This window comes from Natator depressus, chromosome 2 (assembly GCF_965152275.1).
Source record: "Natator depressus isolate rNatDep1 chromosome 2, rNatDep2.hap1, whole genome shotgun sequence".
NCBI classification, from domain to species: Eukaryota; Metazoa; Chordata; order Testudines; family Cheloniidae; genus Natator; species Natator depressus.
The window spans coordinates 224,739,402-224,755,148 of NC_134235.1; the positions used below are offsets into that span (position 1 = coordinate 224,739,402).

General features: G+C 39.0%; 1 protein-coding gene across 1 annotated transcript in view; it reads left to right on the forward strand.

Annotated features, from left to right (window-relative positions):
- LOC141981927 (macrophage mannose receptor 1-like) overlaps window positions 1-15,277 on the forward strand; it is a 48,096-nt gene extending 32,819 nt beyond the window's left edge. The window contains exons 20-28 of the mRNA XM_074943548.1: window positions 1,073-1,269; window positions 3,914-4,016; window positions 5,198-5,430; window positions 6,359-6,524; window positions 11,051-11,203; window positions 12,119-12,235; window positions 13,337-13,504; window positions 14,671-14,712; window positions 15,063-15,277. Coding sequence (XP_074799649.1) covers window positions 1,073-1,269; window positions 3,914-4,016; window positions 5,198-5,430; window positions 6,359-6,524; window positions 11,051-11,203; window positions 12,119-12,235; window positions 13,337-13,504; window positions 14,671-14,712; window positions 15,063-15,277 — 1,394 coding nt within the window. The remainder of the gene's footprint in view (window positions 1-1,072; window positions 1,270-3,913; window positions 4,017-5,197; window positions 5,431-6,358; window positions 6,525-11,050; window positions 11,204-12,118; window positions 12,236-13,336; window positions 13,505-14,670; window positions 14,713-15,062) is intronic.
- The last annotated feature ends 470 nt before the right edge of the window (window positions 15,278-15,747 follow it).

Sequence of the window (15,747 nt, forward strand, 5' to 3'; positions counted from 1 at the left end):
TATATCTCCACTCAGGACTTCATCCTCAGATGCCAGGACCCCACCAAAAATTTCACAGACCTGGCACCTATGTATGTGTGTCTGTGTGGGGCGGGAAAGGGGGGATGTAAAAAGCTAGCAAACAGCAAGAGAAGCAGTCATGAGTACAACCCTGGGAAGGAGCAGAGAGCCAGAAATACTTGGACACAGGACTCACTGGCAAGATAAGTGTGGAAGTACTGAGCATGGAAACTACCTGTTGCTGTTGGTTTCTACTGTGCTCGGGGAAACAGGACTTTGTGTACCTTCTTCATAAATAGACAGGATTACACCAAAGAAACCCCTGAACTTGTGTCCTCAATTTCTCCTCCTAATGGGAAAAAATCCTGAATTTTAGCTAACTGCTCAGGCCAATGGGCAACAATATTAATCGCAGCTGTTTCAATACAAGAGCAACTTCATGCACCATTCACCTGCCCCTACTGCCATTCATGCTCATCCTTAAATGTAGTGTGTTACGGTGCTATTCATTATGGGGCATCTCAGGGTGCCTTGCCATGCTAGAGAACTTTTAGTGCACCGTAGCAGCGTACATAGAGCGAGTTAGTGCACAGCAAGCTGCCGCACTGCAGAAACACATTTTGGCTTGCTGTGCACTAACTCACCACGTAGACACTGAATTCAGATACATGGATGTTAAATTCGAACTCATGAGTGAACAACAATATGAGCAGGCAGGACCTGGTAGATTTTCACTGACCTTAGATATGGTGCCGTGCTTTGCCCTTACCCATGTTTCTCCACAGATCCAGGCCTTTTGTCCTCTGAGCCTTTTCCCAGCCAAGAGCCTGCATTCATGGTTCTGGCCCGATTCTGCTCTGCCAGATACTAATCTAAAGATGTAAAATATTGCATTTACAAGATTATTTAAAATTAAATAATTAAGCAGGTTTTGTATGTTTTTTGTAACTGTGCCCTAATTCTGGACATGCTGGCATCTTCCTTGATTAGAGGAAGGCATGTGCCAGATTTCCTTCCCTTCCTTCCTCATGCATCTTCCTTTCCTTTAAACATTTATTTGGCTTTATTCCAGCTTTCCTTACTTACCACTTAAAAGATGCCAAAACTGATGCCTGGATTGGATTGAATGATATAAATTCTGAGCTCCACTTTGTTTGGGCAGATGGAAGTGGTGTCTACTACACCAACTGGATTGCAGGTTCACCTGTAGTTGGAGAAATCATCCTATATGATTCTCTGCAGCCAGAGACTGGCAACAATCTGCATCAGGTAAACATTAATTAGAGATTTCCAATAAACACTCCATGCATCTGAAGAAGTTGGTTTTTTATGCACGAAAGCTTATGCCCAAATAAATAGGTTAGTTTTTAAGGTGCTACCGGACCCCTTGTTGTTTGAATAAACTCATTGGAGAAGAAAAGGAGTACTTGTGGCACCTTAGAGACGAACCAATTTATTTGAGCATAAGCTTTCGTGAGCTACAGCTCACTTCATCGCATGCATCCGATGAAGTGAGCTGTAGCTCACAAAAGCTTATGCTCAAATAAATTGGTTCGTCTCTAAGGTGCCACAAGTACTCCTTTTCTTTTTGCGAATACAGACTAACACGGCTGTTACTCTGAAACCTGTCATTGGAGAAGGCAATCCGACTTTAAAAACTTGCTAAATTTATTTCTTATGTAGGCTTCTTTGTTTTCCTACTGTTCATGTCTGTTGCATTTGGGAATAGAGTGGCAATATTGCAAGGTTCAGGTCTTCTGTTGATGTAAGAGGAGAGTTTAAATAGTGACTTTCATCACTCCCCTATTTCTCAAGTAAGAACAAAGTGAATTTTGAAAGGATGTTCTAAAATGTTGTAGGAAAGATGGGCTGACTTCAGTCACAATGATATAAGAGGAAACTATTAGCGATTTGTTTTGGAGAATATTTTTGAATGTATTACTGACATAAAAAGAGATACCGTCTGTTTTGAAAGAGCTTGTGGGTAACAAAAGAGAAAATGTATCTATGGAGCTGGGAAGAGACCACATGTATTTGACTTTTATTTTACTTCCAATCTTTTTAAAGAATAGTTAGTTTGAAGATATTTCAAAGTCAATAGACGTTTCTGAAGTAGCACTGGAAGAAATTAGAAACTGGCAACCAGGTTCATTGTTTTATGGTGAGTTAACACTGGGAAAATCCTCATGCATCCCTGCCAACATTTGAAATAAAAAATTAGTATATTTTAATTAACACAATTTTGCATACACTTGCACAGATATATATTGATTTGCATTGACATATTGCCTATTTACCCCTCTTTCATCCGTTCCATGCATTCAAAACTTACATTTTCACACCACTCTATTCCCAGCCTTTCCACCTACCCACAGACACATTCTCCAGACCCAACTCACTCCATGCCTCTCCCAATTTCTTCTACATTTACCCATCCATTTATTCTTCGCATGCACACACATCCGGTACCTGCCCCTGATTGTTAGCTGCTACGGAATCTTTTCCTTGCTTAGTAAAACAGTACAAATGATCAAAAATAAAAGGAGAGTGTAAAATGAAGGAATATGTCACTCTTATTATTTTTGTTTGCTACCAATTTATTCACCTTCTGATCCTCCCTCTCACCCGCATCCCCTCACCACATACACACACTTTACACATTTTTGAAATTGGGTGTAAATTATCTATTATGCCATCTTTAACCTGTGGGGGTTTTATTTAAAATATCTGAGTTTTTACCAGTCTGATCAGTTGACTTGTCCTTCCCCCTTTGTGAACATTATTACCCAAAGACCTAACTAAATAGGAGATAGAATGGTCCTGATTGGGGTTAATTAAATGAGCAGCATGATCTCATGGATATGTAGAACTACCCCATTCAGAACATCATTTTGAAAGGACAGTGACATCACAACAACTGCGGGCTTGTCTACACATACAGAGCAGCACTAAAGTAGTGCTGTAGTGAAGATGCTACTACACTGAGGGGACAGCTTTTCCTGTCAGCAGTTAATCCACCTCAGCAAGAGGTGGTAGCTGTGTCAATGGGAGAAGCTCTCCTTTTGACATAGTGTTCTCTACACCGGAGGTTAGGTCGGTATAACTGTCGCGCTGGGGCAGAGGCAATGCATGGCGGGGGCATGAGCGGTTACATGCTTGCCCCCACCCCCGATGATATGCTGCTTGGGTTGTACTGAGCATGCTCAGTGATACTGCTGAAGCCAGCTGCCCTCTCGCTGCTCCCCCACTATCAGCCGTCATGATCGTCTCTGCTCAGGGTGTGGACTTTTCACACCCCTGACCGACACAGTTACACCAATGTAAATTGTGGTGTAGATGTGGCCTAAGACTCAAATCCAAGAAGACAATGATGACTCTGACCATCCTTTTTCCTTCTATCTCTCTACATCTTCCTTTCACACCCCACCAGTACTTTCCTTCACAGTAAGAACGACTAAAAGTTTATTTTAAACATTTCCTTGCCATCTTGTCAATCCCTAAATTTAACTCTGAAATGTAATTGGTAAAAAGCAAAGCTGATGTTGTGACAGAATGTTTCTAGTCCTATTTTAGTACATTTGCTTTTTGTATTTAATTCTCTTCTCAAGAATAGTAGTATCTCTCCAGTATCTTCAGAATAATAAAAATGTGAAATTGATAAGCAGGCAGAGGCTAGAGTTGAGGAAGTAGCTGCACTGAAACAGCCCCTCGGAATAGCAGCTGTGTGTAAAAGAATGCCACATGGGAGAAGGTGTTGCTGGATGTAAATAACACACCAAATACCAGCAGAATTCAAATGTGCAAGAATACAGGGACTGAAACTGCCCAGGGCTATAGCTCCAGAAGGAGGAAAAGGCTTTCTTCTTTGTTGCTGACTTTTTTTTAGTAATTCATATATGCTTTTTTCCCTTAGCTGGATTGTGTTGTTATGAAAACAGGTCCTGTTGATAAGATAGGGCAATGGAAGGATGAACCATGTTATGAAGCCAGAGGATTTATATGCCAGATGGACAGTGGTGAGCTCTGTTTCACTAGTTTTGCAAACTAAAAACACATTAAAAAGTCATTTTGCAATTGTTTGTGGATTAACCGTGGTTTGTATGCACAGTAGATCAATCCTTTTCTTAAGTGAAATGAATTTCTCTGCCTCAACGATGCTAGCGCACGCCATAAAAATAAATATATAGGGTCACATGTTCCCCTCTTTCCCATGGCACAGAAGGGAGCATTCAGAGTAACATTTTGCAAAATCTGTCCAGGTGTCTCTTTGTGCATAAGCCATGAGTACATGGTATGTTCCCTGAAGCAGACATTCTACCACTGGAATGGAACCAAGGGGCAGAAGTACTGCAGTCCCTAATTTCTCCAAACATTTGGTACCAGGAGGGTATATGAATGTGGCTTCAATAGTCTCAGCTTTTTGAAGGGTTTTGACTTTAACATTTAGAGTGCTTTGTGTTTGCATCCCTAAGAGAGTGGATCTGCATAGGCGATACATACTTTAAGAACTACCATTATTAGTAAGTAAGCTTTAAGTTTTTGCAAATAATAATAATTAAAAAAAAGCTAAATGATAATGAAAGCAACTAAGTAGCTAGTAAGATTTCCCAGAATTGGAGTGCTACTTTTCCCTTTTTGTTTTACCACGTGGGGATGTTAATGCTAATGCTAAGGGTGTAATGCAGTGGCGCTTGTTTGATCTAGGCATGGCCTGGGCCAGTGTTATGTAAAGTTCCATAGCAACTGGAGTATACCTCATGGTGGGTCTATAACAGTCTACTAGTCCTGATCTTCTCTTGAGCAGTGAAATCTAATTGTATCTAATTTAGTTGTGGATCTGTATTGGGAATAAATGACTTCTAGGGATTAGGGAAATGGTACTAAACTCACTCTCACTTTTGGCCTACCCAGGTATGAATTCAAAATTGTAGATGTAAACCACTACTGCATTACTCCACTTTGCTTACCAGGCTACCCTCCCCAACCTCAAAATGTAGAGTTTTCAGTCAGAAGTGTTCACTGATGTTTTGAAAATACCAATTTCTCATGAATGTTCAGCGAGGAAGTTTTTTCATTAATAATTAATGCCACACTACTTAAGTTTTGAAGACTGCAGATGCTTGTTGTTCACTGGCACAAGACAAATCTATGCACCCAAAGTTTATCTTTGCATGTTTTGTTTTGTTTTTTGCTACAGACCCTAAACTGTCTCATTCCCCAACAACAATTCCAGCCTCTGACTTTACCCGTTGTGGTGATAGTGGCTATTTAGTCATCCGTTCCAAAATGAAATGGGAAGAGGCACGAAAAAACTGCCAGGAGAAATCCTCAGAACTTGCCAGTATTTTAGATCCCTACAGCCAGTCATTTCTGTGGCTCCAGGTGTTAGAATATGGGGAGCCTGTATGGATTGCTCTTAACAGCAATGTGGTAAGAACAACAAATATGTTGCTGCTTCTCCAGGTAATAGTTGAACTCTTCTTCCCTTTTTAAATGGTAGGAGCATCTATTATCACAAGACTTTTTAGCTGCACCCTTTATGGTCTCACACTGAGCATCTGAAACTTCTATGAAATCCTGTCAGAATGCAAGGATGAGACCAGCAAGACATGAAGATGAGGGAGGCTACAAAATACGTGAAGGAGACAAGCAACAGGCAGTTATGGGTACAAGGTGTGGTGGAAAGACATAAAGCCATAGAAATGGGAAAAGGAGGAAACATAGAGGAGAGCAGCGAAGCAGTGGGTGAGGGCAGCCTTTGAAAGACTTGGTAGGTAAGGAAGCAGACTGTGTGGAAAAGGAAGAGCCACAGAAGTAGAGGTAGGGGCTGAAGACCAGCAGCAGGTAAAAGAGGTCATTTTTCTTTATACCACTTCTTAAACTTAGTGAACAGTAGTTTAAACTCTTCCTTCTCTGTTGTATGTTTGTTTATCCCAGTGGGTAGCTCTGCATGTCACACTTCTAAGGTTCCCTAATGGCTACTTAAAAAAAATTCCCAATGTAGTCTCTTTTGGATTCTTTCTTAAATATACAATTTACAACTTCTCAGCTTCCTAAAGAATTTCAGCTATAAGGGCTGCAACCTACTTTGTTTGTATTCTTTTATAACCTACTTTATTATTCTAGCTTATTTGTTCAGCACACTTCCCCCCTTGTACAGTTCCATAGTAATGTAGGTCCTATATAAATAATAAATTTACAATGTGACATTACTAATCTTATTATTCCTGTGCTGCTGACAAGAGGTGCTCACTAGTACACTTCAAATTTTAAATTATATATAGATTCTATACTACTTTAATACTATATAATGCTATAATTATGCTAAAAGCCACCCTTGAATTGATTTTGCTTCCAGACCAATGGCAATTGCAAATGGATGGATAAATGGAGAATATGGTATTCTAAGTGGGCCAGTGACGAGCCAAAGCAGACAATAGCTTGTGTCTATCTAGACCTTGATGGAACCTGGAAAACAGCATCTTGTGATCAAAAATTCTTCTCTGTCTGTAAACAGTCTGATGGTAAGCAATAAAATTTAACAATTTGCATTGTGGAGCCTGGAGATTCATTTAAATTCACTGATGAGTTGTATTATAAGCATTCGGAAAAGAACCCAATCCTAAACCATAATACAAGATTTAGAGGCTATCAAGTTCTAAAAACTCAAAATTCTTCCCAGAAGCCAATCAGTTTACTCACTATTAAGGTCACTTTTCAGTTCCTTTGGACCTGAACAATCATCATGCTCTACACGTAGGTTATTTCAGCATCTGTCCAGGGTAATGGAGCTCAGAAGTATACTCTACATGACCTCGAACTGCAAGCGAATGCAAACATTTCTTCAAAATAAACAAAATTGTTTAATTGATTAAATCTTTTATTATATGAGTTCCTGGACATAAATAAAACCATATTGCTCTACAGTGAGGGACAATATTAATAGTTATGTTTAGTTTAGAATTGGCTTAAATTTTTCTAAAAAATATTTTTCAGTGAGAAATGGGTTTTGTCAAATAGTTCCCCCCCCCCTCCTTTTTTTTACAACTAAATGTTTTTTAAAAAAAAATTAAACTAAAATTTTTTGGGGGGAAAAGGAATTTTTGGCATATTTGAAATTTTTCATTGTAAAATTGTGTGGAAATTCCCACCTTCTCTCAGCTTTTTACTGTTTCCCCCCACTGAATAGGTGAGAGGAAAAGATGAAAAGGTGAGAGAGAAAGTAACACTTTTACTTTAAAGCCTTATTATGAAAAATTTTCATTTTTAACAGTAACACTTTCTTTGCAGTTTTTAATTTTCATTTTAAGTGAGAGAAGATCATTTTCTCCCAGTGGAAAAAATATAAAATGAGTTTTCCCCACTTTTTTTAAAAATCCACATACCCTCTCCCTCCCCCCACCAAAAAAATAATGCCCCAAATCAAAAACCCTTGAAGATCAAAGAAAACAAAACTAAACAAAATTATACCTTTTCTAGTTATTTTTATCATTTATCTAAACAATCTCTCCCAAATCTACTTGGCCCATTTAATCAATCTGCAAAATAAAATAATAATAAAATAAATAATATGGGCCCAATTATCCCTTGCCATAGAAAAACCCATTCATTTAGATAAGTAAGTTTTATTGTGATTTCAGGATTTTAAACTTCATCTAAAAAAATAATTACAATCTCCCTAACAAAGTTCGGGAAGTTGGGATAGATGGTTTAGTTTTGTGCCATTAGGATATAATGGAAAAGCCAGGTTGGTTGTGGTTTCACAAAATCTTGTCAGACCATTCATAAAAGTAATATAGTTTCTGTGGTCCAGCATCTTCCACAATTCTGTACACCTGGGCTGCTTTCCTCTCTCTGCAGTTCAGACAGAAGCGCTCCTTTTGCTCCTCATTCTCACAGATGTACCTGGAGACAAAAGATTCCCCTAGAGAAAATACTGGAATTGAGGTCTGGGGGGGAAGTTCAGAGGGATCTCAGCCCCCCCAAATCCACTGAATGACAGAGATCGCGTAGGCCTCCACCCAGAGCTGAAGCTAGGGGACAGGATTTCCTATTTCAGAGAGGAATGATTTTCATTGACCACAGACAGGGAAATAGTGAGCCAGGGATACTCCCATGAGCTAATACTCCCACATGCCATCATTACCAGAGATCCTTTAAAACACAATCTGATCCAGAATGAAAATATCTCATCTTCTGGATATGGGAGTGATAAAAGCATGTTTTCTCAGAAGAAAGGTTCTCTGGGTTCTACTCCATCATCTTCTTCATTGTACAGAAACTCATGGGGGGTATCAGAACCATTCTCAACCTCCAAAGGCTGAAGAAGTGGATGAAGATGGTGGTGGTGATAACAGCCAGAGTCAGTCACAGGGAACTCACCTGTATCCCTTCCTGGACAACATTCTGATCACGGCTCCATTGCAATCAGCAGCACACAGGACCATGTCTAGGATGTTGAATCTCCTCCAGCCACAAGGGTTCATCACCAGTGCCAAGAAAAGTTCTCTGGCTCCATCCAGGAATTTATTTTCTTGTTCCAGAGCCATAGGAGGCCAACTATAGCACTATGCCTCCAACTGCTAGGACTTTAATGTCATGTACATGGATCACGCCATGAAGATAATCACACATCATAAATCTTTAAGCCTTTATACTAAAGGTGTGGGATCACTTCCTGGAACACATGAGAGATCAAGTACGGGTTCCAGCACAGGTGTTCAACACCTTACAGTGATAGTCAGCCCATCACCATGTCCACAAAGGCATGCCCATCTGCCTTCCAGATCTTTTAGTCTTCACAACCAATGCCAGCCTCAAGGACTGGCAAGCTCCCTTGGAAATCCAAACAACCTAGGGCATATAGAACCAGGAAGAAAAGGCTCACAGGATGAACCTCCTAGAGCTGAGAGTGGTGAAGCTAGCTCAGCAAAGATTCCAGTCCATCCTAAGGAGGAACCATGTCCTGACTACAGTTGCATATTTAAACAATCAAGGGGGAAACAAAGAGTTTGGCACTACAAACGAAAGCTGTGGAAATAATAATTTAGGCAGAACAGTTCCTCTTTTCCCTCAGTGATTCACCTCAAAGGGGACCTGAACTAAAAGGTGCAAGGTTCCAACTCTAAGTGTTGCCTGAATCAGGTTTTCAGTCTCATGTTCAGATGTTCGGCCTCCCTTCAAACAATCTGTTCTCAAATAGTATGAACAAAAAGAGGCCAAAATACTTCACAAGAGAGGCAGACCTCAGATCCATGGAGACAGATGCTTTATTGCACAGTTGGCCCAGGGCCTACTTAGCGCATTTTCACACTTGCCACTACTGGGGAAGGTGGTCCAGAAAATACAATGAGAACGGGCGATGGTAATACTGTTAACTCCTCACTGACCAAGGAAACCTTGTTTCTCAAACCTGATAGAGCAGACACTGGACCCCAATTCCAGCTTCAATGGAGACCAGACATCCTCTTGCAAGGTCCTCTTCTTCATCTGGACCTGAAATGACTTCAGCTAACAGCCTGGCTATTGAGAGGGAAGTACTAGAAGGTCCCATTCTGTTCTCCAGCATCATTAAGACATTGCTTTCATGTAGAAGAGTATCAACACAAAAACACCCTGTCTGGGCCAGATTCAACAACAGGTGCCAAGAGCACAAGGTGTATCCCAGAAATCTGGGAATTCCAACCATTCTTGACTTTCTAAGAATGCATAGACAGAGGCCTTCAGCCCAGCACTATTGCACATCAGCCCTTTGCACCATTGTACATTCATCCCAACACTATTGTCCACTCTTAAGAGCATGCTATTCACAGGATTCTTGGGCTCCCTTGCAGACAGGCCACAGGAAGCCAGATTCCTCCAGTCTAATTAGCTAGACTGATAGTCCACTCTTCCCAAAATGAAACCTTCCACTAGTGTTGGGGGCTCTGACAAGCCATCTCTCTGAGCCTCTGACTTCAATGTCAGCCTTTTATTTATCAACTAAGACTTGTTTTTTAGTGTCTGTCATGTGTGCCAGATGAGGTTTGGGGCTGACAGCCTTATCTATACCAGAGTCGTACCGCATGTTCCACAAGGAAAAGCTGTTGGTCAGGACATCAGAATCCTTTCTTCCCAGCTAAATTCGTCCTTCCATAATTCCCAAGAGGTTGTGCTTCGTTTGTTCTGTCCAAAATGACAATATCCAATGGAAAATGTGTCACACCATAGATGTCCGAAGAGTCTTGAAAATCTATCTCAAGCATACAGAATCCATGAGAAGATTGGGGTCCCTATTCGTGTCCTTCCACCCAATGTGCCAGAGACTCAGAGCTTCCAAGTCCTCCATAATTAGGTGGCTTGACCTGTGTATTGTGGAAGCCTACAAATCATAAGAGGTCCCTGTCCCAGAAGGGATCAAGGCACACTCCACAAGATCCGTAGCATGGACAGAACAAGCAAGTGCATCCACTTCGGAAATTTGAAAAGCGGCCACTTGGTCTATCGTGAATACCTTCATTATGTACTACATGGTGGACCCTCCAACTTCTGTAAAGGCCTCCTTGGTCAGGAAGGTGCTGAAGGTGGTAGCCCTGAAATAATACAGATCTTTGAGCAAGCTCACAAAAAGGGGGTATTTCTTTCCTACCAAAATTTCATGGCCACTACTTTCCAGACATCCAGAATTGTGGGAGATGCTAGGCTGCATAATGGAAAAATTCTTACTGATAATTTTCTTTTTGCTAGCAGTGTTTCCCATGATTCTACCCACTCTGGGTAGCTCATGAGTCATGGTCATATATTAAGTGGTTAGACCATCTTCCTTGGTCTAACGTAGTTATTTTGTTACTTCTAGAATATTAATAATGCTGTTATGCAAGTTTTACAGCTCGGGAACAACTCATTGGGCAGCAAGCAGCAACAGAGGGGGCATGGTCAGACAATGGAGGCACCAAAACACTGATCCATCTCTGTGAGCTGCAGAGAGGAGAGCAGCCCAGATGTCCAGAATTATGGGAGACACTGCTAGAAGAAAGGAAATAATTGGTAAGAAATTTTCTATTCTTAACAGTTATGGCCCCTACTGATTCTCCACAACTCTTTGGAAGATGCCCTGAATCAGAGGAACACAGATCTTGGGTTCATTACCGCAGTCATTGCTACTACATCGAGTCCTCGTATACAAGAAACTGGGCCCAGGCTTCCCGAGAATGCACTCGATTAGGTGAGTGTCATTTTTTTAAAGAGTGAAGACTTAGACACACGTAGAAATAATATTTTTCAAAAAATAGTAATCAAACTTTAGATCATTAAAAAACCAAATTGATTTTTTCAGTGTTAATGCTTTTTATATATTTACACACCTTGGACAACAAAACTAGATTGATTAGTTTCACTGTCTAGTTTTCATGCATTAGAAATTTCAGAGTTGTTAAGTCACCCAGATCATGTGGAAGACTTTCAGTTTTGGGCACCTCCTCCCAAGCTGGTGAGCATCTGCTAGTGGCAGAGAAGGGAAACTGGGGGAGGGAGGAAGGAAGAAAAGCACTCTAACCCTCATCTCTATGAGTAAGTCTGGGAGAACTGCTCAAGGATAACTCATAGAGACGCTGCCTAGATGGTAATCCCTAACCCACCCATGTTTGCTTAATTGTTCCAGTATATTTCTGTCTTCTAGCCAGATTTTATAATGGATTAAATATCAGACACTATATTTCTGAGTGTTTAATAACAATTTAATCTCAAGAGTGCATATAAAATTTCCAGTAGCACTGCATATAGTCGCTGGAAAGCAATAACAGTGTTGAGCAAATAGCAAAAATGGAGTATAAACAGGCATTTTACTCTGCAAGTGTGTTAAAAATAAACCACTAGAATGATTTACACAAACATATGTAATTTAGTCACGAGGAAAAGGGTAATTTTACACTAACAAGCAAAATGCAAGAAGAGCTGTATTGTGCCATTGTACCCCACGCAGAACTCCCATTCGCTACAGTGGATGTTTTGTGCAAAAATCAGTGATATGACACAGCCTCAAGAATTAATTGCTTTCAGTTGTTCATAAAAATTAGTAAAGAAGCTTTTCTCCCAAAAGGCAGATTTGTTTCAATTATGCCTTGTTAATGCTTTTTTTCAGATGCCACTTTGGCTTCTATAGAAGACCATGCTGAATCCATCTTTCTGTCACATAGCATAAAGCCACTTGAAAGTAAAATAAGCAGCTTTTGGACAGGAATGAGCAAAAATGTGAATGGTAATTTCTTACTTTCAGTATTCAATAATATAAATAGACACATATTGTGTAATATTTCATACCTTAGGAAGTTATAACATATAAAACAGATATTAAGAGACAATACTACACATTTTGTGGTATGTATTTTAATTTTATTTATATGCATACAGCGCTGTAACTAAAGTGTTTATTAGATGTCTATAACAAGTTATTTTCCTTACCACAGTTTTCTCCCCATCCTTAACATTAATCAGCCATTTTATCTTAATTTTAAAAGGAATCTTGGAGGATTAGCTTTTATCCCCCAATAAGACTCTCCTGAAATGTTTTAAAAAACACATATTTGAGTTCGGTATTACAGTTTTAACCCTGTACTGTGCTTTTTGTCAATAAAATTTCTGCTCACTTTAAGATTTTCCTATTGGCAACAATCCAGGTCCAGATTAAAGTGCCAGCCTTGCTTAGAAGATGGATATTTTTCAAATGACTCATTAATCTGTAATAACCAATAGGAATTTAGATCTGCTTTTGAGGAAAACAGGATGGGGGGGGGATGAAGTCAGAAAGATAAATAGCACACTGAAAATATGGAAGGGAGATAGACAAGAATAAATGCTATGTGAGTATATAAGGAACATAAAGACATTTTTCCCAACAATTATTGCATACACATATCACAGTTTTTCTTCATACTTAAAATGGGAAATAATTATGGTAATGATGTGCTCTGTTTGGCAATTCCTAATCACTGTAGCTTTCTTAGACATAAGTTTGTAATTAATATATTATCCAATACAACATTCAACTATGATCTGATCTGTCCTATAAGACACATTTCCCTGAAACCAAAAACTCTAAGTAAAATGACTCAATCTGGATGCAGACCAGAGAAGGAGAGAGGCTACTTACTAGTACATTTGGTCAAGTAGTGATAGTCTTGGTTTGGTGATTAAATCAAAGCTTAAAATGTCTGGTGGCTGACAGAATGGAGGAGTCTTTTACAAACTCTGGGGCTCGATTTGTTGATATTTCTATTCTGGTATTTTAAATACTTCTGAGCCTTTCAACGTGTTCTTTCAGTCTAAACAGTTGACCCCATATATTTCCTTTTAACATTAGGTCAGTGGTTATGGAGAGACAACACTGCAGTGGATTTTGTCAACTGGAATGAGGGAGAGCCTTCAAGTTATGGTAATGAGAAGTGTGTCGAAATGTATGCATCATCTGGGTACTGGAATGATGCTCAATGTTCTTACAAAAGAGGATATATTTGTAAAAAATCAGAAAGTAAGTGGTTCTGGTTAATAATGTGTATAATGGGTGTATACAATAAAATGCATGCTGCACAGTATTATACCAGAGCACAGGCTCTGCTATAGTCAAGATATATACGTATTACAGATATTGCGTGTGTGTTTATATATATATATATAAAATATATAAAACCATACATATTGAAGGTGAAGTCAAAGATCACTTATACTTCATTAAAGGCCAGATTTTATCCGTGTTAAACACAAAACTTCCATTGACTTCAGTGAGGTCAGGATTTCACCAAAAATACCATATACACCTGGGTTTAGAAGTAACAAGTTTGGTTTCACCTCATCTTAAATATATATAAAAATATTTTTGTGATGGACAGTCTCCCTTTAATTAAAAGTGTCCCTTTAATTTATGCTAGAATTGGATTTCCCTTATTCACCATCATCCTACCATGCTGAGTACAGAATTGTGATTCACACCGATGCCAATCTTGTAGCACTACACAACTCCTGTACTGTGAGGTCATTGATAAATAACGTTTATTTGCTTCTACCAACTTCTTTGGTATTAGAATAGTTTTGGGGGAAATACTAGGGATGATTGAACCAGTTCAAATTAAATAAGAGACAACCAACTGGAGCCTTCCTTCAGAACATGAAATAAACATGATTTTCTGAGGATTAGAAAAGTGTGGTTAACTTCACATTTTTATGTTTCTGTGCATCTTTGCACTACCTGGTGCTTTTAGGAAACAGAAATACCCTAGTATTGTGAGCAAAGATACTCTTGTGGTATTTCTAAGCCAATGGAGGCGTCCATTCAGGCAAGCCTCCAATTTTAGAAAGCACTTAAGCATGTGCTCAAGACCCATAGAGAGATGCTTAAAGATAAGACCATGCTAAGGTGCTTTCCTGTGCTGGAGTCTGATGCAGGAAGTATTGGAAATCATGCAAGATCCTGATTTCCTGCCGATATCTCAACTGAAGAGAGTCTGATACTTACCAGAATTAGACAGCCAAGCGTTCTGAGCTTCACACATTCTTAGCTCCATCTCGTAAGGAAGTTCAGCAGCACCAAAAGCAGAGTATGTGGAAGCCTCAGCTTTTCATGCTTATGGGATGGCACCATCAGGACCATCCATGTGAGTGCATCTGGAATAAATATCTTGCTTTATTTCTTTTTGAAAGGTATTAAAACAGTATTGACTGAGAAGCCACCAGAGAGGAAAGGTATGCTTATTTTCTTTTTAATTAAAGTAAGGAGAAACCTAAATAGAGTAAAAGCATAATAATTATATAAAGTAAGTTTCTGGGCAGTATAATTATTATTGATAGCATTTAAAAATAATAAATCCATATGCATTATTTGTATCTAAATACAGAAAATTGGCTTTCATTTTTAATTGTGGTGTTTAATATAACTTATTATATTTCTCCTTCACCTCTGTTAGCAAAATATCTCCATATACATATGTTCATAACTTGATTTTTAAAACTGTGATTAGCAATATCAACTTCCACATTCCTGGAATCTCTCATATCATTCTGGTGTCTAGGAATTGCTTTGTATTTATTTACAGGAGAGGAAAAGGATGAAGAGGTTTCTGGATCCTCCACCAAGGTCACTTGGCTTGTAATTATTCTGGTCATTTTGATTCTAGCAGGATCTGGATGTGTAGCCTATTTCTATGTCAAGAAAAAAAACCAAGATCACTTCTTACCTATTGTAACTCGAATGAGTGATACAAAAGAATCTGTCGATAACCAGGAGCAAGATGAGCATGCTGTTGCCTAATGGGATAAAATGATTGAATAATATGTCTAATATTAATAAAATTATGCAATTGGAATAAATGAAATCTTAGGCCAACATTGCTTTCTCTTACCAAAATAGTAGTCTGTTTCACAATCCCTGCATATATGTATACTTAACATAAATAAAATATACTGGTAGACATGATCATTCCTTTTATAGTCTTGAAGATTTTCTAGATCTACAAATTTCAGTGTCAAATAAAACATAGTATGAACTATTTATCAAGTGGGCAAATGCATACATTTCAGAGATCTAAAATGAACCACACAGCAAGGTGAACTAGCATTAAAGCATCTTCAGGTTTTACAGAAATCTGATCTGCCATCATTCGTAGAGACATCCTGTTCATGCAAACAGTGAGAATTCCCTCTGCAAATCACCCTGCCAACTTCAGTTCAAAGAACCAGCACATTCTTTTAGGACTGTATATCAGCTCTAAACACAAAAAA